This window comes from Marmota monax, unplaced genomic scaffold, assembly GCF_021218885.2.
Source record: "Marmota monax isolate L192 unplaced genomic scaffold, Marmota_monax_Labrador192_F-V1.1 WCK01_AAM20220418_F8-fsc00012, whole genome shotgun sequence".
Classification (NCBI taxonomy): Eukaryota; Metazoa; Chordata; class Mammalia; order Rodentia; family Sciuridae; genus Marmota; species Marmota monax.
The window spans coordinates 1,750,003-1,774,026 of NW_026695227.1; the positions used below are offsets into that span (position 1 = coordinate 1,750,003).

At 43.7% G+C, this 24,024-nt stretch overlaps 2 protein-coding genes across 3 annotated transcripts in view; one reads left to right on the forward strand and one right to left on the reverse strand.

Moving 5' to 3' along the window:
* The window catches only part of Fam234b (family with sequence similarity 234 member B), a 33,837-nt gene extending 24,867 nt beyond the window's left edge, over positions 1-8,970 (forward strand). Inside the window, exons 10-13 of the mRNA XM_046436206.2 lie at positions 1,797-1,952; positions 4,156-4,273; positions 5,750-5,970; positions 6,562-8,970. Of these exons, the coding sequence (XP_046292162.1) occupies positions 1,797-1,952; positions 4,156-4,273; positions 5,750-5,970; positions 6,562-6,567 (501 nt within the window). The 3' untranslated portion in view covers positions 6,568-8,970. The remainder of the gene's footprint in view (positions 1-1,796; positions 1,953-4,155; positions 4,274-5,749; positions 5,971-6,561) is intronic.
* Positions 8,971-9,717: 747 nt separating this feature from the next.
* Gsg1 (germ cell associated 1) lies at positions 9,718-23,589 on the reverse strand. Of its 2 annotated transcripts, XM_046436207.2 has the most exons (6): positions 23,542-23,589; positions 15,220-15,538; positions 13,762-13,809; positions 12,773-12,925; positions 11,897-12,008; positions 9,718-10,126 (listed from the first exon to the last, which is right to left on the reverse strand). In XM_046436207.2, exons 1-6 carry the CDS (start codon positions 23,587-23,589, stop codon positions 9,787-9,789), a joined length of 1,020 nt encoding a protein of 339 aa, XP_046292163.1. In that variant the 3' UTR covers positions 9,718-9,786. The 2 variants fall into 2 exon arrangements, 1 of the variants encoding a protein (XP_046292163.1); XR_009225977.1 differs by lacking the exons at positions 11,897-12,008; positions 13,762-13,809; positions 15,220-15,538; positions 23,542-23,589 and having other exon boundaries at positions 9,989-10,126; positions 12,773-12,881.
* Between the last annotated feature and the right edge of the window lie 435 nt (positions 23,590-24,024).

The window sequence follows — 24,024 nt, forward strand, 5'->3', positions numbered from 1 at the left end:
AGATGCTGCATGTCAGTCAGGGGTTGCATGTGCAGAATCATGGCAGTGGAGCAAGGTTTGCTGAGCGAGAGAAGGATGCCTGAGCACATTTCTGTGGGAGAGATCAGAGTGACTCAGCTTGAGTGGGCCCTGAAGGCAGGCTGCGGGATGTGGGTGGGGTATGGATGCCACAGAGTTATTTGGTCACAGGCAGAGGACAGATGTGAAGGTAGAAGGGAGAGTCTTCCAGCAGTGAGAAGTGAAGTCTGATTGTACTCTGAAAGAATTTCAAATAGATTTGGCTTATTTTATTGACGTTCCCAGGAGGATTAAGGGAGAAGGTTGTTCATGCACTGAGATACGGAAGATTTCAGGCCTGGGTTTTAATCCTGGCTCCACTACTTACTGGTGATGTTGGGCAAATTACATAATTTCACCTCACTGTTTGCGTCTGTAAACAGGAGCAGTAAGTAATATTGCCTGCCTTCAGGGGGTTGTCATGGCAGTTGAATACGATACTGCAGGTGTGTGACTGGATACAGTTTTCAGTGTGGTGCTTCTAGGCTTCTTTTCTCCCCACAACTACAAAAGGGAATCTCTACTGCTTGTCTGTTTCTCCTCTCTGCTGCCCAGCGGTCTCTAGGAGTAGGGCAAGTGACTGTCCCGAAAGGGCTGGGTCTTCCACTTACTGAAGAGCAGAGACATGGAGGAGAGGGAGTAAGAACCCTGGATGGGAGATGGTGGGGGAATTTCTTGGGGATTTGGGCAAATGACAGGTTCTAGATCTATGAAGTTTGAGGTTTTGGGGGTTAAAGGAGGTATAAGTGCTGCTGGGGATTATGAATTTGACTTATTAGCCTTTGAGAAATGCAGATGTGGAAATACCTCTTGGTTTGTTTATGCCTGTTAAGTCTGTGCTCCTTTAAATTTGAGACTATCCTAGGGCTCAAGTACACATGCCATGACTCAGTAGGGTTAAAGTCATAAAGCTCGTAATGCAGTGCCTGGTATTCACTTAGTTGCTTCCTGTGGTTATGGGAGGGAAAGAACAGCAATGCGGCCTGCTGTTGGCATCTAGTTTCAATATTATTATGGTAGAATGGCTTTGCTGAGACTGTCTTAAACGTGGGACAATCCCAGTGACTCTCTGTTTCTGAGAATCCTGTCCTCACCTGTAAAATGAGGTGGACTTGATGATTTATAATATCCTCTTGAAAAGAACTATAAAGTTCCTTAAGCTCTATTAAAAGGGAGCAAGAACTACAGAAATTTGGATACTGGTCCCTCCTCATCCCATTATTTGATGTTCTCTGAACTCCCGGTTTGCTTACCTCTCAGAAGCTCAACCTCTGAATGCAGTTGGCTCTCCCCATATCTTTGGGTTCTACATTGGGATATTCAGCCAACTGTGGATTAAAAAATATTTGGAAGAAAACATGTGGGTGCACTGAACACTTAGACTATTTTTTTTTTCTTCTCACTAGTCCCTAAACAAATAATATAGCAACTATTTCCATGGCATTTACATTGTGTAGGGTATTAAAAGTAACCTAGAGATGATTTGAAGTATAGAGGAGGATGAGCATAGGTTACATGCAGAATCTACACTATTCTGTGTAAGGTGCTTGAACATCCACTGATTTGGGTATTCATGGTGGAGAGGGATCCTGGAGCCAATTCCCCACCAACACGGAGGAAGGCCTGATGGGTATTATTTGAATATTTGTGGTGTTTGCCTTGTTTCTGTTTGGTATGCTTTCTTGGCCTGCTGATTTTCCAAGGACTGGCTGTCTTCACTCTTATTTTCTCTCTTGCAGATGATGGTGATAGATGGTGACTCTGGCTCCATCGCTTGGAGTTACAGTGCTCCATGTCACATGAAAGATGCACCGACCACCTCAGCAGTGACTTCAGACCAGAAGTCCGTCTTCCTCTTCTGGGCTGAAGGGCTGTCACCTGCCTCTCCCAATTCTGTGAGTGAGCCTGGGGGAGGGGTCCCTTTTCACTTTGTCACATGGCAGCTGATCTGTAGGGCTGACTGGGATCTCAAGGTGTTATCCAAGTGGTCACCTTCCTAGGGTTAGGGGTAGAAACAAGTCATGTTCTCCTGAGCCATGCTTCCTGCCTTTGCATTTCGGTCAAGAATGTGAATACTGACCGGGGCCCATAACTGCTCGCTGCCCACAATGAGAGGCTGGGGAAAGAATAGAAAGTCCTTTCAAGATTCCAGGTCCAAACTCATATATGCCACAGTGGCTGAAGAGGAGACATCATTATGACTGATCTGGAGTGGGCAGAGTGAGTTTCACATGGGAGTCAGGTTGGGATGGTCTTTGAGGTGAGTGAACTGAGGCTGCAGATGGGCATATGAAAGAGGCTGAGTAATTGGAGAGGGCCACTGAGTAGGCAAAAGCTGAGAGGTCATTTGGAGAAGTATTGGGACAGAAAGTCTAACACCTAGTAGACAGATTTTATAAAGCCTTACTTGTTATACTGCAGTATTTTAGTGGGGTTGATGAGGCCGAGTGCCACCTAGAATAGGTGCCTAGGCATCTTAAGTAAGCCCGCCCTGACATCTCAACTTAGCACTTACTGTGCTAAGAGAACGCAGGCCCTGCGCTCTCTGTGGGGGATCTAAGGATAATGGGAAGCAGCCCTGACCCTCTGCAGGAAGCAGATGGTTCAGGGATGAGTGGGAGCTTGATGGACACAGAGTCCTGAATTCATCAACCATGTGTTCTCTTGATAAGCTACTTAACTTTTCTGAGCCCATTAATGAAGATGCTAATATATATTCTCATTTTGAGGATCAGATTTACTTAAAATTTAGATTACAGTGTTAGCTCTGTCATGCCCTAACATGTGACCACTGGAAGTTCACCTAACCACCCGAGCCACATCTCCAGTGCTTTTTATTTTTATTTTGAGATAGGATCTCACTAAGTTGCTTAGGGCCTCACTAAGTTGCTAAGGCTAGCTTTGAACTTGTGATCCTTCTGCCTCAGTCTCCCAAGTTTGGAGTTACAGGTGTTACTGCCATGCCCAGCTCACCTAACATTTTGATTTCCTAGTTTCCTACTAGACAAAGGCATGTTACAAATGCTCCAGTGGAGGTACAAATAAGTGTAGATGGGTATATAAAAGAAGGGAGATAGTAATTTTGTTTGGGGTGATAGAGGGACCTTTTTATGAAAAGGTGGCATTTATGTTGGGTACCTGGGGTGGGAAGTATTCTGATGTATGGATTTGGGGTGCAGAGAGTAGTTAGTTGAGCAGGGAAATAATAAGATTGGTAGTCGTTAGGTAGAGCCAAGGGAAGCATGTATTTAGAATCATTTTGAGACATTTTTTTTTTTTTTTTAGCACCAGGATTGAACCCTGGTTCGAAGGCACTTGATCATTGAGCCATATTCCCAGCCATTTTTTATTTTTTTATTTTGAGATAAGTTCTCACTAAGTTTCTTAGTGCCTCCCTAACTTCTTGAGGCTGGTTTTGAACCTGCAATCCTCCTGCTTCAGCCTCCTGAGCTGCTGGGATTATAGGCATGCACCACCATGCCTGGCTTTATTGAATTATGAGACACTCTTTAAAGTATGGGGTGGGCAGTAAATAATTGCAGTTGAAGTCTCAAAAAGGTAGATTTTTGGTTAAATAGTGCTAGACTTTAGTTTTCAAGCTAAGAAATTTGGGTGTTGTTCTATAGGCAGTGAGGAAGGCACTTGGCTGTTTTATGGTCACGTTAACTGAGACAGAGCACTGTCCCCTCATACCTGGGTGTGTGGAAAAAGCCCTCTTCTATTTTGTGGGCCCCCGCCCATGCTTCTCCTGGTCAGGTGGATTTCCATAAGTAGAAGAAAGGAAGGTTCTCTACAGAAGATTCTTCTTGGGTGTGCACTTTTCTCCTCTAGTCCTTTTTCTTTTTCTTATATGAGCATTTTCTAGTTATAGATAGGGGTTTGAAGAAGTTAGTGATGAGCCAGTGTTTTGAGCTCTTTGAAGTAACCAATCTCCTGTATGTGGGCATTTCTTTCAAACACATCCTTGTACTTGGGATTAGGATTTAGCATCTGAGAGCAATGAGTAACCACCACTTTATCCTCTGTCCCCTCACTTGAGGAACATCATGTGCAGGAATGTAGTCAGCTTTGCTCTTTCTTTCTGTGGCTTATTGTTAGGATGCCCTCATGGGAGCTGAGCCACCCAGCCTCCACCACCTATACCTCCTGCACCCAGCCTTCCCCTCCATCTTCCTGGACCTGACCAACACCTCGGGCACAGTGACGGCCTCAGAGGGTGAGTTTCAGTGACACTGGGGGTCTGTGTACACTGGTGGGGGGAGAATGTGTACTGACAGTATGTGAGGATGCCCTTGCCCCATCAAGGGAAGGATATGAGCTTTTTAGGCAACAGCAGCAGGATTTTCCTTGCTGTCCTTGGAGCCAGGGGTGCTGTGCTCAAGGGCTCCCTCTGGCTAGGAACACCGGGCCAGCAGGGCAAGAGCCCAGAGCCTCTGAATGTGCTGAAATAGAGGTGAAAGCACATGGGCACTACAGAAGGGCTCTTCAGGGATGATGGATGCAGCCCCTCAGCAAAATGTACTAAGCCTCAGCAATGTGCTAGGTGCTGGCAAGACTCACAGGACATCTTCATGGGGAAGACTTGTTGCTTGACCCTCTGGGAGTATAGGATTTGAAATTGACTGAGAGGAATATAATAGAGGTAGAATATGATTTGTCAGGGCATTGATTTAGTTGGAGTGGGTTTTTTGAATAGTAAACATGTGTATTGCATAGAAATTGGAGTCAAGAGAGAAATCAAAGAAGAAAAATTACCCAAAATCTGGCTGCTCATAACCACGGTTAACATTTGGAAATGTTTTTCTACTTTACACATCTATCATAAAATTGGGCTCATATATTGGAGACCCCTAATCCAGGAAACTGAAGCCCGAGGCATTCGGCTGCTGCCACCTGCTAGTCTGGCTGGCTGCTCTTCTCCTTTCACAATCCCACCCCCGCTGGAAGCTGCTCTTCCTGTTGATGGATAGGGGATGGGGAGACCACATCTCCTGGCCACATCTGCTTTTTGTTTTATGTTCATACTCTCTTGCCACTTGTAGACTTGCTCTGTAATTACAAACTCATTCCTAGACTTGGATTAGTGCTGTGGCTCTCATTTATTGGGATGCATTGGGAAGAACTGACCCAGAACCTGTAGTCCTGCCTGCCTACTGGTTGTGGGTCATGGGGGTGGAGGTGAGGTGGAGAGTCTTCCACTTGCAAAATCAATATTAGTTTAAAATTGTATACAGGGAACATTATGTAATGGTAATCAAGAATCTCAAGGCCATTTTTATTGTAAACACTATTTCAAGATGATGTAAAATCAACTCTTGCTAGGAAGTGACAGATGTGACCATGTTCTGACAATCTGGAAATTCTTGGGCTTTCTAGTCTGTGGGGTTCACTTTTTTACTGAATGCTCACCAGTGGGCATGTTCTCTCATTTGCTGAGATGGGGCTTCCTTGGAGATAGTGTCAGAAAAGTAAAGGCTCAAACACTGAAGAATAAGCTGCTTTGCTGGCATGCAGTCACTCACTTCTTCACACTTTCTGTTTGGCTCACTTTCTGGCATTTGCTAGGTGCTCAGGAAATTTTTCATATAAAGTAGTGAGTAAATTAATGACTGAAGGTGTTGAGCCAAGCCACTTTCCTGTTACTAGAAGCTATCTGTCCTTAATAACTGCTCTCATTTTTGTCCTTTCTCAGTTGGAATCAACGACCTCTGGAAAGATGCCTTTTATGTCACCAGGACAACAGGGCCAATCTCTGAAGGGCATCCAGCACCCCTGGTGGTCAGCAAACTTAGTCTGCGGTGGGCATTGATGGAGGGCCAAATGGTCCAGCTGAAGGAGACCACCCCCAAAATTGGCCGTGGGGAGCTGAGAAGATTCCTTTCTAGGATAAAATTTGTTGATTCTCCCTACCAGGTGAATAGCTTCTGAGATCCTTAGTTATTATTTTTTTGATCGGGGGGCATAGAGTGCCGGGGATTGAACTCAGAGGCACTCAACCACTGAGCCACATCCCCAGTCCTATCTTGTCTTTTATTTAGAGACAGGGTCTCACTGAGTTGCTTAGCACCTCACTTTTGCTGAGGCTGGCTTTGAACTTGGAATCCTCCTGCCTCAACCATGAAGACATAGTTCTCAAGTTAATTGTTCTCAGCTAGAAATGGTGTCATCTCCCATAGGAGACATTTGAAAGAATGTGGTCCCAATGACTGAAAGGAATGGATCCTACTGGTATTTTTTGGGTAGGAGCCAGTAATGTGGGCATTATGCAGGGCTGGCCAGAGTCACACACTACACAGAATTATCTTGCTGAAAATGCTTTAGTTCAAAGCTCAAGAGCTTATCATGCAGAAGAACAAAGTCTCTGGGCCTTTTTTGGAGGGAAGAGAGATTCTTATAAACTTTTGGGACTAAACAAAAGGAAATGGAGGAATATTCTGACCTTCCATTTCTTTGAGAATTCTTACCATGAAAAAGTGTCACTGATGCTTCTACCTTTTCCTGCAGATCTAGTCTGATGAAATCTTCGGTTTCAGAAGAGATAAACAGAACGGATCCCTTCTGTCAGTGTAAAAGCAGTTCTTTGGAAAGAAGACGACTTTGGCCTCATTTTAGTACTCTTTTGTGATCCTTGCACTTTGGAAGGCCTGTTGGAGCTTTTTGATAACAGCATGATTCGCTTGGCTGGGGTATCTTACCACCTTTCCAATCCTTGTATTAATCCTCTCTAGGAAGTCAGTGTGGAGAATTTGAAAATGTGAATCTTATAGATGTATTATTATTTTGTATGTCTAATTTATAAACTGTTGCTGGGAAATCCAGTGAAGATGATGGCTAGGAAATATTTTGTTTCACATTATGCTATTTGTATTTTTTAATGTTGTGGTGATGTTATTTTCCAGACATTCCCTAAGATTCAGGGATCCCATTTCCTGTCCTCCTGAAATACATCTGGTCTGGTCATCTTGAGACTTCCAGATGGCCCAATTCTGATTTTGAGGATCATTCGTCTTTCTCTCCTTCCACTTTTACCATGGCTACTTCCCTCCCAACTCTAGAGAGCAGTGATACAGATTGATAGTGGAGGACTGTTAGCCATGTCATGTTTTCATCTATGCCTTTCCTAGATTTGCCATCTACATCAAAGTGGCCATAATAATAAATGTCCCTATCACAATGGGAGCAAGAAAAATATGGTTTCAATGACCCACCTCTGACGAGGTTTATATGTGGTGTTGTATGGGGTCTCAATGGCTCTGCCATTTGTGGTTCTTGTTGCTGCAGTAACGTCAGAGGGTATATGTGTCTGCTGTCTTCAATTCAGACCTGGAAGCCAGGTCCTGGGAGGCCTGTGTCCTTGTCCTGCTGCATTTTCACTCTGCTTTCTTAGCATCTTCTCCTAGGACATCCTCCTCCTCTTCCCTCCCCTGTTTCTCTATTTTATTCAGGGATATGTTCTGGACTTCCTTTGCTACTTGAGTCCAGTGTGCAAACCCCTCTGCCCTGCACCTCTCCTTCCTGTACAGCCTTTGAAGCATTGTATTTTGAGAAAATTCTTATGTAAATACTATAACTTTTGTAAATGCTCAAGTTCTTTAGAATTATCTCCAGTGTTTATTTCCCCTTTCTTCTATGTAAATTTGTTGCATCTATTTAAAATTCTCTCCTAAACTTCTAGGCCATTGTCATTGTCTGTATAGCAGAGAATTCCATGATAGCTGATGGAAAAATGCTTTTCTTCTTAACTTTGATAGGTCTGCCCTGAAAATCAGGTTCTCTTCTTGCTTGGGCTTATATCTTTCTAGTTTGTATTAATTAAGGAGCTCCAGGAAAGTATGGATTCCAGATTTAAAGGGATACCTGTTAGTCGCCCAGGGATAGTTATTGTGACATAACTGGAGGTTGGCAGCAATAAATCCAAGCAGGCACATCATGTGACCTGTGTACTGTCTGGCCTGTAGCTTGGCCTCAATAGGTTTCTAGGTACCGCTGCCTTAAGACCCAGAAAGCATATTCAATTTCAATACTTTGGAAGTATGTGCGTCCAACTGACTCTTTGAAGGAATAATGAAGAGGATACCTGGGTATGGAGGTGATCCCAGATTCAAAATTTAAATCTACTTAAGTGTAAATGCCTATAAGTAATTTTTAGTAGACTGAACCCCAAAATGGTGTTGTTCCTGTGGCTTGCTGAGCCACCTAGACATAACTACCAAGTTGAGGCTTTCTGGGAAGCCAGCCAAAATAGTAGACAATGCAAAGTTGTTTACTGGGGACTTGTTTTGGTGGGATTGTTTCAGCAGAGGACTGTTTGTAGAGTGTGAGTTTCAGACACAGATAAGAGGAAGAATAACGTTGCTGAATTCTCCTTGGTGTTTTGGGAGCTAACTTAACTTCTCCTTACAAGTTTGAATCTTTGCTTGCTAAATGCAATGAAAGTTCCACGTTTACTTCCTCTTGCAGCTAGTACATAAGGATATCAGTAGTGGCTGGAAACTGACCAATGTGGGTGCTGATCTCTTGTCAAATGTGTCCCTAAACTTCCTTCTTCTTGAAGACAGCCATCCACCCAGAGATCCAAGATAGGAAGTGCTCCTTTCTCTCCATAATCCCAACATGGGGGTGCCGGGCAAAGCCCATACGACCACTATTTAGAAGTAGTAATGATTTCTGCAATGCGAGGGTCTTCCCTGCCTCTCAGTCTCCCCTCTCCTTCCCTTTGTAAACCCTCCCCTCTGTCCTAGACAACATCCTCACCCTCTTCCAATGTGTGGTCTGGTGATACCAACTAACCCCATGAATGTGAATTGCTATCCTTATTGCCCACATCAAAGATAAGCCTGCTGGTCTGTTGTCAAGAAAGACTATTTAAAATGTGAACTGTTACTGAACAAATAAATACCATGTACAGGAATACACTTGTGTGCCATTCTCATTCTTCTTGCTATCAAGGATGGAATAGAGAATGGGGGAGTGGATGGATGGCATTCTTTGTGGAGGAATAGCAGAGCAAGTTTCTCAGAAGGGATGAGCAGATGGGCGTCTAGAGAGGAGCCTCTGCTCCCATCTCAGTCACTGGAGAAGCCCCTATATGATTCTCTTCTGGGAACCATACCCATCTGATTAGCCTTGGTAGGCTGTTTCTAGAAGTGGACTGCATGAGCCTTCTCACATCACACTACCCTTCTAATTGTTTCTAGAATAATATTTAATAACACCTTTATTGGGATCTACTGTGTGGATGCAGGAAATTGTAATAAGCAGTGTGAAGGACACCTGCCCTTCAAATCAGCATGCTCAGTAGTGCTTCCATCTTACAGTCTGACTTCTGGGAAAATTTCAGTGGAAATTGAACTCCAATCAAATTACTGTTAATTTGCTCACTTTATTTCTCTCTAATTTTCAGACTGATAAGCTGGTTTATAAGACCCTTAAAATCAGGAGCTGTATTTGACTCTCCCTTTATCACCATTGCTTAGTCCAGAACCTGGCACATAAGCAATTGGCAAGAGAGAAATTCTGAGCCAGGATGTACAGAGGATGGAGGACGTGGGACAGAGCTATGGAGGAGAGGGGGCAGTTGTAGTGTCCCTTTGGACTTTGACTTTAAGATACCCTTATTCTTAGCCTCTAAAAAAATAACGCAAGAGACAGTTTGGCTTAAGCTGCTGTTTATAATGAACAAATACGTGTAAGGTAGGGCTCAGCCTGCTCTCCAAACCCACTTAACTACTAGCACTGCTCTTCTATGGATGACCCAACCACTTCTTTCAGCTCCTGGCTGGTCCCTTGTTGAAATCTCTGGTCTTGTAGTGCTGAGTAGAAGTCAGCACTTTCAGAGATGGAGTGGATGGGCTGGTTGTGGTATTGGTGGTAGCTTGTGGGAGGACCTCTGGGGTGGGTTGTACATGACTGCTGCTGAGGGAAGCACCGGTGGTGATGGAGTAGGCAACCTGGGTTTTCTTTGAAGGTCTTACTATGTCTGCATTTGAACTCCAGGACCATCCTGGTGTATGTGTTGAAAGTGGTGACAGCAGATGCCATGCAGCAGGTGAAGGAAACCCAGGCCGTGCTAGGGACAAACACACAAAAGGGACAGTAAGAATCTGACTTTCCCCAGTACCGAAAAAAAAAATTATATATATATAAAATCTGACTTTCTTGAAAGTCAGATTTTTCTATCGGCATACTAGGCTGGTGTCTCTTGGGAACTAAGGAGCTTGAGTATGCTGCTTTTCATCATGATTCACATAAACAACTATAAACGAGGACAATTTGGTATGTCTTGGTGTGGGGGGGTACAGACTGTTTTGTAATTGATGAGACTGACTCATGTAGTACTAAAATCAGACAAGGGATTTAATGGATTTATTTTCACTGAATTGATTAGTTGTCAGTGCCATGCTCTTAAACCTGATGGTGTGCCTGTGTGTGTGTGTGTAATTTTAACTCTTGTTTCCAAAGCTGCAGTTACCCTTTTATCTCTCCGAGATACCACAGATCTGCAGCTCAACTGGATATGGTGGACATGATAGACATGACCTAATGCCCTTTTTCCCCCTTCTCCTTTCTTCACTCAGATGCCAGGAGGAATCATCCCTCTTCCACTTTTTTTTTTTAACTTAATAGTCTTAGGTCCACAAAGTTATGGAATAATGTAGGAAAATTTTACTACAAACCTGAAGGTATTTTGTGTGTGATACTAGGGGGGGTCTGCTTATTATGAAACACTGTTGGTCTTGGCTTAAGGTATTTTATAATGGATGCTGGAGGTTAAGAGAAGCTGAATGGATTCAAGAAAGAAAAAAGAAAAAAAAAACCACCAGGGAACTACATCAAACTCATTTCTAAAAATTTGGAAAGCTAAATCTCTGAATCTCCCTGTGATTCTGGGAAGCTTAGGTAACAGGAAGTTTTGCGAGGTTAGGTGGGATTTCATGAGGCCAAGTGATGCTTAAAGCCATGCCACAGCTGGTGGGAAGTAGATTCAGGCTGGGTTGCTTCTGAGAGTTTTTCAGTCTAAGCTCCACAACTGAAATGCCAGGAATGACTTGAAGAGATACAAAAGGTGAGAAACGCTGGGTAGAGGAAGTGAACTAAGCCGATGATGTGGCTGGAAGACTAAGGACTCCTGAATCAAAGGGCACATATTGCACCACAAGAAAAGTGGGTAGGCTCTCATTCCAGACATGGGTAGGTTTCCACAGTGCCTTCTTAGAAGTGCAAACTTGAGTCAAACTGTCAAACTAATTTTTTTTTGAAGAGAATAACTGTGGATGAGAAGTTTTTATTTCTAACATAGTTTGGTAAAGATAAGAATGGAGAAAGGTGCAAGAAGTTACTCTTGCACCTTTGGCTTGAGTTTAGAATGAAAGGGGAGAGAATTTGGTTGATGAGCCATTGAAAAAATGATCAAATCAAATTGATTTGATCCATTTGAATTGATGGAATTCAATCCAAATTTCAAAGCCAATTATCCTTTGTTTCTCTGAGACTTTGAATCATGAACTATAAGGAAATGTACAGTATCATTTTCATAAGTCACATAAAATCAGTTTCATTTCACAAGGGAAACGAACATTTCAAGTGAAGAAGAGATTGCTAAAGCTGGTGATCAGGAAAATGGGAGGAGGTCATATCCTCACAAAGTCAGCCAGAGGAATGTTCTCTGCACACCCTGGGAAGCAGGTAAAGAGTAGAGGTTCTGATGATCCAGCCCCACGTTTGGCTGGCAGACTTGTGAGATGAGGCATGAAGAGAAAGCAGGAGGACATGGAATGAGTATCTAGCTGAGGGTAGAAACTCTATCGAAGGAGGGGCTAAAAAGATGACCAGCACTTACTAGAAGGCCCAGCCATAATTCCAAGAATGTGGTCTCCAGTCTTCTGGACCCACGTTGGCAGTTGCCTGGAAGACTTGGGAATACATCATATGGGCCACCATCCCCAGAAGGCCTACAGAGGGAAGAGGAAGGCAGAGCCCTTGGAGAAGGGCTGCCTTTGCCATCATCAGGAAGACGATTTTGGAACCGCCTATGTTATGGCATCTGTTGCTCTTAGGCCATCACATTTCCCAGAAGACTATAAGCAGCAATGGGGGCTTCTTTTTGAATGCGTAACTTGGCCCCAGATTTCAGGGTGAGTACTATGGAAGAAAGCCTCTGAGTCAGTACTGCACCCAGGACCACCACATCCTTTGACTTCTTCCCACCCCACTCTTTGTTCTTTATATTATATATAACAGTCTTGAAAAGCTATGCCTATGTCACAATCTGAGAGTACCACACCAGAGGTTTCACATATTGAGAAAACTTTCAAGTATAGGAATCTAGAAGCAAATCATTTTGTAAAGTACACATTGATCCAAGCCAGTTTGAGGCTAGCCTTGAGACCCCATCTCAAAATAAAAAAATAAAAGGGGGTGGGTGTAGCTAGCTCAGTGGTAAAGCCCTTGGGTTCAGTCCCCAGTACCAGACCAAAAAATAAATAAAAAATAGAGAGAAAAGAAAAAACCCTCAATGATCCAATATATAATTTCATGTGTTATCGTTATTTCCATTTTAAATGAAAGATGCCTATTAAAGTTATCTTTTACCTCCACTCTATATTGCCTTTAGGCTCCTCCTCCCTCTGCTTAAGAACCAAGACCCAAGCCCTCCTGCTTGTGCTTCAAAGCAGATGGAGGACAGCCGCCCACTTTCACCGTGGGGGTCACTCACCTGACAAAACAGAGGCAATGGCTGCAAAGGCGCTCAGCTTAAGCCCACAGCCAGGGTTCCCTGTGAGCAGTAAGTCCATCAGGAGCAGGAGGAAGCTGATGAACTCAAGGCCAATGTACGTGATTTGGGCTCCCAGTGATAACCAGAGGATCTCTGTTAGAAACCAAAGGAAGAAGGAACCTCAGCCAGACGGTTAAATAACTGAACCAACAACCATCACAGGGCACCCTCCAGAAGTTAGAAGCCCGGCAGTGTAGGAGAAGGGGAGAAGGAGGCAAAGCTGGAAACAATTACTTCATTTTGAGGTCTTTGCTCTTACCCTGCAGTTCCTGCTATGTGCAGCATCTAACGTATAATCAAGTAAACTTGATGGACAATAATAGTTTTAGGGAGATTTTGGGGGGGGGGGATCGCCTAATTTCCATAAATCTAGGGATGTAACTTTGCTATATCATTTTGTCTTTTTCTTTATATAAGTTTGGGATAATCAGCTTTGTTTCCTTTCTCCTTTCTTTCTTCCCTCCTCCTATTACTTCCTTTTCATTATAAATAAATAAATAAATAAATTTTAAAAAAAGGGATGGGAGAAAATAAAGGAAAAAAAAAACTTGAGCTTTTTAATGCAGTTTCTTGGCCACAGCTAGCTGCTGGTTTCCTGTTTATGAACTTTACTTGTCCCTCTGTTGTTCCCATTTTGCATTCATGCATATGAATTGCATATGAATGAAAGTCAGCTTTAGGAGTAATTTATGGCAGTAGGGCTCAGAAGAAGAGAAAAGCAGAAGATCACAGTGTAGTTTAGATCCAGAGAGGCCCCAATCAATGATAACTAAATTCAATAACTAAATTCCTTATCGAACACATACTTGCCACAAGCCCCAAGGGAAGGTGGGGGAGGAAAGCCTTCTCCTTCAACCACTCCCCTCCAAATCGGAGAGTGGGGTGACATGGGCCTTGCAACGTGGCAAATTCCAGTAGTCCTTTCTCACCTCTCTCGGCTGGTGGTGTGAGTTCAATGAAACTTCGGCACCTCTCCCCTGAAACACAAGACACGACTTCATAGGAGTGCTTCCCTGGACAGTTGGGATGAAAGCCTTTCCCATCCCACATCCATCTGCTCTAACAGGGTGCCTTGCATATAGTAGGCATTTAATGTCTCATTTTGAAAGCAGGAAAGAATGCATGGATGAATATGAATGGCACAGGCAAGAATCATCCAAGCTAACTTCTCTCTTCTCCCTTCTGATAATGAAGATGAGAGTGCCTACACAGGCGAACATTCCCATTTCCTCTCAGGAAGAGTGCATGATCCTGCTGTGAACAAATGCCTTTTGAAGCCACTATACCACTGGATCAAATGTCTCTAAATTGTTTCCAGGGCTGTGGTTGAAGCAGTGCTAAGTGGCAAAATAATAAAGATAAAATGCCAACACATACATTTTTATTCCTCTTCCATTTCCTTTTCTCCTTAGTCCAGTTTGGGAGAAATAGCAGATCTCAAATTGAGTATGATTCTGAATGACCTTTGAAGGTCACAAGGTGATCTTATTCTCTCTCAGCTGAGGAATATATGCTGACTAGGGCATGTTGACAGTGTGGCAAGAGACCTTGGAGCAACTGTCTAAAGCTACTCCAGAGAGTCCTTACAAGATCCAGTACCCTCTCTGAGCCTTGGTTCCCCCAGTCTTTTAAATTGTAACAGTAATCCCTTAGAATGAGAATTCGATCTTGTGGGGAGAGGGGAAGGAAGAGGCTTTTAGAGATGATCTACAATGATCCTTTCATCTCTCAAATGAGAAAATCAAGGCTTACGGAAATGCAGTTACCCATATAAGATCACAGTTGGGTAGAGCTTGGGTTTTTTTCTACAATATTTCTCTCTCCTTGTTTTGTTTCGCAATTCTAGCTCACTAGAATGGAAATTTTAACATGAGAGGATTAAATGATTGAAACTCTTAAGGTTAATGCTATTTTAAATATGCTATGTTAAACCAGCAAACAGAGCCAGTTATGGTGGTGCATGCCTGTAATCCCAGCTATTGGGAGACTGAGGCAGGAGGATCTGGATTTCAAGGCCAGCCTGGGCAACTTAGTGAGATCCCAACTCAAAATGAACAAACAATCAAAAAATGAAACACCACCACCACCAATAACAAAAAAATAAAACAAAAGCACAAATAACCCAGAAGGTCTACTAAAGAACGGGGGTGAGAATCTAGAAGGACTTTTGGACTTATTAAAAGAGGCTATGGATGTAGAAGGTGCAGAGCAGGGGGTCGGGGATGAGGCTCATCTGGGTTTAGGTAAGTGCAGTACTTTTCACTGCTGCCCAGCTCTAAGCTATCCTAAATGGTTTCCTTGCCTCATAAGATTCCTTGCTCCCTTGTAAATAAAATAAAATATAAAATACGAAATAAAATAAATGAAGTTGAAGGTGAGGAGGCTACCTGGTTCTTCCATGGTTTCCTCACAGGATAGCCACATGCCACTCCGGAAGGTAAGGAAGGAGAACCGGTCATCCCCAGTCTCCCAGCTGTATTGAACCACCTCCGGGGTTGATGCGTTGGAGAAGCTGCCCTCCAGGGACATTGGCATGTCAAAGCATTTGGCTGCCAGACTTTTTCCGCACAGGGGCTTAGGCACCTTCTGTGTGCCCACAAACCAGGAGCTGCTGAGCAGGGATGTTGTGGAGAGGCTGAGTGATAGCAGGCTGAGGGCTGCAGATATGAATGTCCGTTGGCCAGAGAAGCCCTTCGTGAGTTCCATCTGTAACACACAAACACAAGAGAAGGGAGGGGAGCTGGAGAGCCTGCGGTCTCTGAGTCTCCTCTGAGATGTGAACCTGCTTCCTTCTCCTTCAAGCCTGATAGGCAGAACCAGTCTCTATGGCCCATGTGCCTCTGGCTGGAACCCCTGCTTGCCTACTCATTTTTAGCCTTTGAAGAAGGTGATCTAAAAAATAACCAATATTAAACTTGCAACCTTGTTGAGTAGTGGTTTGGAGCTAGATTTAAAAACAAAAAATTAACGACAGTTCTTGTGCTTTGTGTTATGCAGCAACGTATGCTGTTACGTCGATGCACACTGAACAGGAAGAAAGCCTGCATGCGCTTAGTTGCCGACAGACACTCCTTAAAGTAAACCATCTTGAGCTTTTCAGGGGATCTTTCATATCAGAATTAATCAGACCTAGATCTTCTTAGCTGAAGAGATGTAAATAAAACCAGTTAAATGGACAGGTCCCAAAATCTGCCTGTCTCTTCACCCCCAGCTTAACAGTTTTTATATTTAACAGAGAACTTTGACCAAGAACCATAATAGCTTGTTCTTTAGAATTTCCAGGGACTAATACAGTATACACCATAGACAAAGTGTGTATTATTTATGGCAGTAAAAAAATACATAAGGCTTTTGTCATTGTTCTGGTACTATGAATTATACTTTCTAATTATCCTTATACCCATTGCTCAAATAGGAAATGGACTTCTAGCTAAAATATTTTCATGGATCATTCTGTGTAAAGACTGAACTAAGAATTTGTAAATTTGTAACCTCAGGGTTTGTTTTCAATAGCTATTTTCAGTCTTATTTGGTTTGGAAATTTGTCTACTATCACATCAGATTTTTAACTCTAGCCTCAATCCATTTTGAGTTACACATATTTGTAAATTATTCTCTAGGTTATTCAGAAATAAGAAATAGAGGTGTACCTACCTTGTGACATAAGGTGACACCAAGTTAAGAGGCAATTTGAGAAAAGATAAAGAGCTTGAATTAGCTCAAAGAGGCTCCCCCCCTTCCAGAACAAGTGCCCGTGGTTAGATGCAAGGAGCCCCCTTCAAGAAGAAGCATACACCACAGACAAAGCGCACATTATTTATGAACATGTATATAAAAACCAAAATACAAAATGAGATAAAACAGTTTTTGGAAAGCAATCTGCTAAGGTGATTTTTGATGCTTGATAAACCGAGTGATCATCTCACTTGATGCTTCTCAAGAATTCTCTTCAATATTATGCTGCCACACTCTTTGTCACATACCTTTTTTTCTCTGGAATCCAGATACCTCTTGAAAGAGCAAATCTCATTTTACAGTGGGTTCCTTAAAGTTATCCTGGAGAAATATTGCCATAAGAAAAGCTATATCTTTCCATATGCTGACAGAACCCAGGCCAAGGAATAGAGTGGCTTCTCTAACACTCAGGCTTAGATCACTAGGATATGTCAGCAATTCTTCTATCAACATATATTAACAGAAAAACAGCATTAACACAGGCTAGAAAGGACAACAAATGGATGAGATGATCACACCTTTTAAAAGAACAAATGCGGTACAGCTGTAGAATAAAGATGGTTACCTTGGCCATGGTCAGCATCTTGCAGCCGGTCTGGATGGATGGAAGGATGCCATCTGGGTTGCAATGCCTTTTGATTTAGTGTTCCAAGAATGAAAATGCCTTCCCACCCCTCCCTTCCCATCCCATAGGTTTTGGAGTGCTTCTTGATTAAATGCTGACTTACAGTGAACATGGGCATTTAATAATTGACAATGTAGTCACAGCCCAGCTGTTCTGGGTGATTATGCCAGATAGCTTGCCAGTGGGGACCTGGGATTAAGCACAAAGAGGAAAAGATCTGTGTTTACAGAGGGAACTTATTTATTTTAAGTAAATGATTTAGTTTCCATCTACTTGCCATTCCCCTAGATAACTGGTGTGAATGGGCTGGGCTTGATTTTATGAAATCCACAGAAAATATTATAGGGCCACTGTTACTACCCAGGTTCCTATTTCCTTGAGTGGAGCTTTCTGTTCCTTTGAAGGAGCTCTATTATCTGCAATGTCTTTGGGGAGATATGGACATGGAATAATTTCCTCTTCCACGGGTGGTCTCTTTTAGATATGGTAGTGTCAATTAGTAAGCATTAAGTACCTGTGTCCATATGGAACCCTCAGAGAAAGGAAGAGTGGGTTAGGTCACAATGGCAGTAAGGATGAGATTCCATAGTTCTTTTGGGGGAAGGTCCAGTAATTTAGAAAGATCTTACTATATTTGGGGAACTAATATAAAATGACAATTGTTCAGCTCATTTTGGGCATCAATTTAACAAAGCTCTTTATAGAATTTCCTTCCTTCCCTATCTCTTCTGGACTAGCCACTAAGTTACATTTTTCCCATTCTATATTTGTCTTCATAGGGAATCAAAGACAAATTAACTTTAAGTTAACCTTAAGCATTGGAATTTTTCCATGTTCTAGGCAAATGAGTCTCTTTGGATCCTGTTTTCATCACCCAATATATTCTCTCCTCTTCCCAGATTGATGCTAACAAGCAAATTTGATACAAATGTGCTTATGTCCAGCCATATTTTATGTTATCACCCAAACAGTCCTTTACTTCTTGTGACAGAACTTGCTTGCCTCTGGGAAAAGGGAATTTGTGGTAACATTTGCAGCCGAATAGGCTGATTCTTTCCTGGAGACATGGCTTCCTCACAACGCTGGGTGGCGCTATCCCCTCACATTTTTTCCTCTTCTGTCCAGAGCTTTCTCCACCAGTCAGGAAAAATGTGGGTGGAGGTGACTGTTCTCCCTATAGGACTGCATTCTTCATTTGGCCTCCTCCCTGCACACTAATCTACAGAATGCCATGTGTCAGCCTGATGGAATTCAGGGCTCGGGGTGAACTTTGCGGGGCATCCAGTCATACCCTGGAGGACCTCTTTTTTATGATTATTTCCTATAGCACATTTTATTGTGGTCAGTTCTAATTTTCAGTGACTCAATAGATCCTCAAATACTTTCCATGGGAAATACAACTTCACGGTATCAGAAAATACAACTAGCCAATATTTCCTGATGAGTTTTGTGCACATTTTTCTCTACTTAATTGTATCCTCATTTTCTCCCACCCCAGAACAGTGAACAATTCTTTTCCTCTTTCTGTGCTTACACCCTTCAAATACTTGCAGACACTTCTCATATCCAGCTTGAGTCACTGTTTGGCACAGCCTTATGTCTTCAGTTTTTATTGCTTCTGCTCATAAACCGCACCCCCTATGCCTTAATAGCCTGAAGTTTGTCTTCTCCAGGGAAAAGGGGATGGGAGTGGCAGAGTCTTAAGTGTGTTACATGATGAGGCCCAGCGCGGATTCAGACTGAAGCTAATGAAACTTCAGCTCTGTGGTCCCCTACTTACTTGGGCTGCTTCCAAGACTTTGTTACCTAATTCAAACTTGTAATTTTGTATTATTTTTCTTAAAGAGGGCCTCCAAAATGATATTATTTTAGGTTTCCACAAAGCAAGCCTGGATCCACCCCTTCTGAGGCTATGCCTTTTGGGTGGGTGCTTGGATGTACTGGCTCTTGGATGTGACCAGTCTTGGCCTCCCTCTCCCTAAGAGCTGTGGGCCATAGCATCTAATTTTCTCTTTTTAACAAAATGCGAAGTTTCTCTGCCTGGCCAGACAAATCCGAGCCCAGCATACTCTTCACTTCCTTTCATTGTAATTTGGGCATGTTAATATTTTTTCTTCCATTTCCTTTCTTAGAACAGAAAAAGTAATTGCTAGTCAATGTAACATAAATATAATTAGGCCAGGCTCAGAAGCTCATGACTCAGCACAAAGATTCTACATTTGAAAACAGTATTTAACTTTAGTGTGTTGGACTGTTACTACTTCAGGATGACTGCCACAGAGACATGTACACACTTCACCATTTATGACATCACAAAAACCATGGTCTGGCTAATTTGCATTTGTTAAGATTCTTGTTGTTCTCTTTACTGCATAAAACCACATTAATTAGATAAAGAGAAGCCATGGTCTTGGCATACCTAAGTTGTAGGCAGAAATTCATTGTTTTGTGAATGTGCTGTAGATTAGAGGTGGATGAAATGAGGGGTAAAATGCTGGGCCAGAGCAGGTTGTATACTACACTCCTTCTCTAATGCCCAAGCTGGGGCTAAGAGATCCAGTCTTATCCTTAATACAATTATCCTTACTGGTATCTCCTTGTTTGCCTTTCCTGATAGTGGTTTTTCTGTCCCTTTCCCAGGAGCCATATTTCTGACCCCATGGACTCCTTTTTGTTATTCAATAGACAAAAGTGGAATTTTGGAGTGGAATTTAAGTGATTCTGCTCTTACTGGCTCTGATGGACATGGCCTTGTTCTCGGCTCCTATATGTTCTGATGCACAGGGCTCTCCTGTAATTTATCACATGGTTTTGTCTGTTACCCTCATTTGACTTTAAAATTGCTTGATACAGTAGCAGTCATGTTTTATTCATTGTTGTTCCGCAGAGCTTAGCACACTGTTTTAACACTCCGGAATAAATGAATGAGGTTTATAATGCCCAGGTATTATAAATAATTAGGAAGCCTATGGGTGAATGAAGAAGCATGTCCAGATATCCTTCTGTTGCTAAAGCAGACAGGATTCAGCTGATTCACGTGCAAAAGAGTTAAGGGGAAGCTAAAAAAGGTCTATAGGTCCACAGACACACCCTAAGCCTTTCTACACAGATGTACCAAGAGTTTCATCAAACTGATTCTCTGCCAATACATTTCCTCCCACCTGTGGGAACATTCCTCTTTTCTATAAGCAGAGCTCAGAAAACAGCAATGATCTCATGAACGAGTATTATCTTTAGTTCACAGAGATCAGGAGACAAAGTGTTCAAAAGTCGGTGGCCAAAAAAAAAAAAAACAAAAACAAAAAAACCCCAAAATGTCAGTGATAGATTGGAAATGTTATGTCTTTTTCCAAGCTGGGTGATTCCCTACTGATTAGACCCCTCTGGATGAGGCATCTAGAACGTTCTGAGATTTTGCTGCTTTAATTACAATTTTTAACTTCAGCGTGGGACATTTGATTTTCTTAATATTTATTTTTTGTAGTTGGACACAATGCCTTTATTTTATTTTTATGTGGTGCTGAGGATTGAACCCAGGGTCTCGCACGCGCTAGGTGAGCGCTCTACCGCTGAGCCACAACCCCAGCCCTACATTTGACTAATTTACTGATGAAATTAAGGTCTTCATATGGGATACTTTCCAGAAGGGAAGGGAAGAAGGGCCACCAAAATGCCCTTGCTGAGTACTATTCATGTTCAGGACAGGATTCAGCTCTGACTTCTCAACTTCAGACTAATGATTCTCAACGGTGCCCTAGTGTAAAGGCCCACCAGAACTCCAAATGTTCGAACAACAAATGTCTTCCTAGTCTTCCTAACGGGGTGCCCAGGGCTGGGAACACCTCCACTCATGTTCAGCCGGGAGGACCAAAGGAAGGCTGTGTGGGGCCTCTCTTTGGCCTTTCCCTTTCCGCTTTTTAATGGAATTGTTTGAGGGCTTTTGCTAATGCAGTCATTTCCAGGAGAGGAAGCCGCCTTTCTTCCATACCCTAGCAGCTGGAGTGAATCAGAGGGGGCACCCACATCTGCACATCCTGTGGGGCAATCGCTCACGCGCGGGTGACGGCGCCAGCAGGGCCGTCTGGGGACTCTTGGGGACCGCGGGGTGGGGATGAGCAAGAGGGGTGCTCAGGGCGCGGCTGCCCACAGGCCGAGCTGGGCGGCCCCGCTTCCATTTCCGCGTGCGCCCCTCTCGTCCCGCCTTTTCCTGTTCTCTCCCCGCTCCCTCCCCCGTCTGTCTGTCCCGGTCCCGAGCTCAGCCCGCGTCCCCACCCGTTCCCTCGGCCCAACCCGAGCTCCAACGCCGCTCCGAGCGTTTACTATGGCGCCCCGGTTGCCTAGCAGCGGGCGCGCGTTGCCAGGCGACGTGTTTTGAATTGTTGGTCCAGGCCCCGCCCTAGCCGCTTCCGACCGTTTCGGCTTCAGGGCTGGGGGGAGGGGCGGGGAGCCCGGCCGAGGCCGCCTCAGGGCTGGAGCCGGGCTGGGCGGCGGGGCTGCCTAGTGGCTGCCTGGCTCGGGCTCCTGGAGCGAGGGAAGAGCCTGGGTAGTGACATAAAACCCTCGCACCTGTGGGCCAGCAGAGAGGAGCTCCGCGCTCCTCACCTTGGGGGCATTTCCCGGCCCCGACCTTCCTCGTCCCTAACAATGCAGGTCCCCGCCCGTTTGGCCTCCTTAGGTGGATCCAAGAGGGGAGCTTCGGGACCACCAGCCCCTCAGCTGATCTGAGTTCTAGTCACTACTCCCCGCCCCAGGGCTGTACTGGGGATTTTGGCCCACCCCCAGCCCCCAGGCCTCCTCCGCAGTTCTACCCTGGAGATGGAGAGGTGGAGGGAAACGGAGCCTGGGAAGTTAGCTGGCACCTAGGGTCTTCACGAGCCTCTTCAATCCTCCCACCCAGTCGCCAAGAGAGGTGGCACCTCCATACTACAAGCGAGGGCTCAGATTCAGGGCGTTTGACTTGCTCAAGGCCACAAAGCTAATAAATGGTGGAGTCAGTATTCAGAACCTCTTAACACCGTGTCCCTGACTCATCACCCGCTTAGTCACCTTTAAAAATTCACAGATTGCCGGCCAGATTGTGGGAACTCCTACAGAATGAGGCTGCAGATTAAGTGTACTATACTTTATACTTCTGAGGTGTATGTTAGCAAACAGACTCTCCCTTACTCCCTCCGTCTCTCCTAGAAAACTGATGAAAAAGATAAAGTCAAGCCATTACTGGCTTTCATTTTCACATCTACTTGAGGGTACTCCTATTTATGGTCTATTTACTTTGAGCTGCTTTTGAATTGGGGAAGCTGCCCAAAGCCTACTCTCTGATGGCTTTTCAGAACTACTGTCTCTCTTCCTGGCCATCCTAGAGACCCAGAAGCGACTCTTACTAGGTTATCCTTTCTTTCCGAGCAGTAGAATTTCCAGTACAATACATTGTTTCCTGTGTGTGTGTTTTAGTTTCTTGACTAATCATAAGCTTCATTTTTTTCTTTCATAAGAAAGGCCAGATATTAAAGAATGAACACCCTTTGCTTTTTTTAGTAACACTTTGAGCTGAAAGCTGGCTATCCCAGGTTTGAAGGGAAGCTAGTCGTTTCCACATGTGGCTCCAACCCCAAACAGGGCAAGATCTGTTGTGAGGGTCTTCCTAGGTCTGGAAGAATGATTGATGACTCTCCAGATTCAGGCCAGAAAGAACCGGGGCTATGCTTCCCTCCCCATTTCCAGATCCCAACTGGCTTGGGGATCCTCGCCATTCTCTGGCACAGAAATTCATGCCTCCCCTTTCAATTCCCTAGAGTGATATACACATCTCCATTGTTGCCACCACCACCACTAAGCCATCACTGGGGACCAGATTTTTTTTTTAATTATATATATATTATATATAATAAGTTGTTGATGGACCTTTATTTTATTCATTTATTTATATGTGGTGTTGAGAATCCAACCCAGTGCCTCATACATATGAGGCAAGCGCTCCACCACTGAGCCAAGACCAGATTTTGGCAATACAAATCGTAGATGGAAGGAAAAGAAAAAAGGTATAGCTAAGAACTAAGGAACCCCTGGGAATAGACAGTAAAAGGAAGATGAAGAGGCAAAGGAAGAATAAAAAAATTTCAACAGACGGAAATGGAAAACCAAGAGACAAAGGTATGAATATACTAGTCTTTTGTCGATAGAAATTAGTTTGACTACCAAATTTTCATTCCAATTTTTATAATCCTACAATGTGTTTGTAAGCTCCTACTTGGGAACTTGTAAAAATAAATTAAATTGATAAGTTGGTATACACTGTATTATGAGTCCAACATTAAGGATATCTCTTATCTTTTGAAATTTCAGTACTTACCTCCTGGGTGAGACAAACATTTTGAATCAATTGAGAGGGACTGTTCATTCACTGTTGTAGTTCAAAGGCAGAGAAGTTTCAGTTTCTCTTCTGAGGGGTCTTAATCAGTTGAGTAGAATGAGTGTTGAGTGAGAGGATGAATCAGATCCCCTCTTGCCAGCAGAGGGGTGAGGTGGTGTGTGTGGTGGGTTTGAGAGCATGGGAAGGATGTCCTGAAGGTGAGTTACTAGCTTGGGTGGGGCGGTGTGACCTATGGTATATTCTATGATGTCATAGTGGCAGGCAGGAACCTCCCTGCTGCCCCCACTCCCCCTTCCCTCACCCCCAGAAGGACCAGGATGTGGAGGGACACTAGGTACCTATCAAAGGTCTCTGAAGGCCTTCTGAAGTTGCTAGATCAGTACTTCTCTTACTGTGCATAAGGATCGCCTGGGGAGCTTGTTCAAGTGTAGATGCCAAAGGGTTGGGAAGTCTCCCAGTTGA

Coding starts and splice junctions, on each gene's coding strand:
- Gsg1 (XM_046436207.2), bottom strand. CDS start 23,589: ATGAACAGTCCCTCTCAATTGATTCAAAATGTTTGTCTCACCCAGGAG. Junction 12,926..13,761: donor CACACCACCAGCCGAGAGAG/GTGAGAAAGGAC, acceptor GGTTTCTAACAG/AGATCCTCTGGTTATCACTG. Junction 10,127..11,896: donor AATTATGGCTGGGCCTTCTA/GTAAGTGCTGGT, acceptor GTTTGTCCCTAG/CACGGCCTGGGTTTCCTTCA.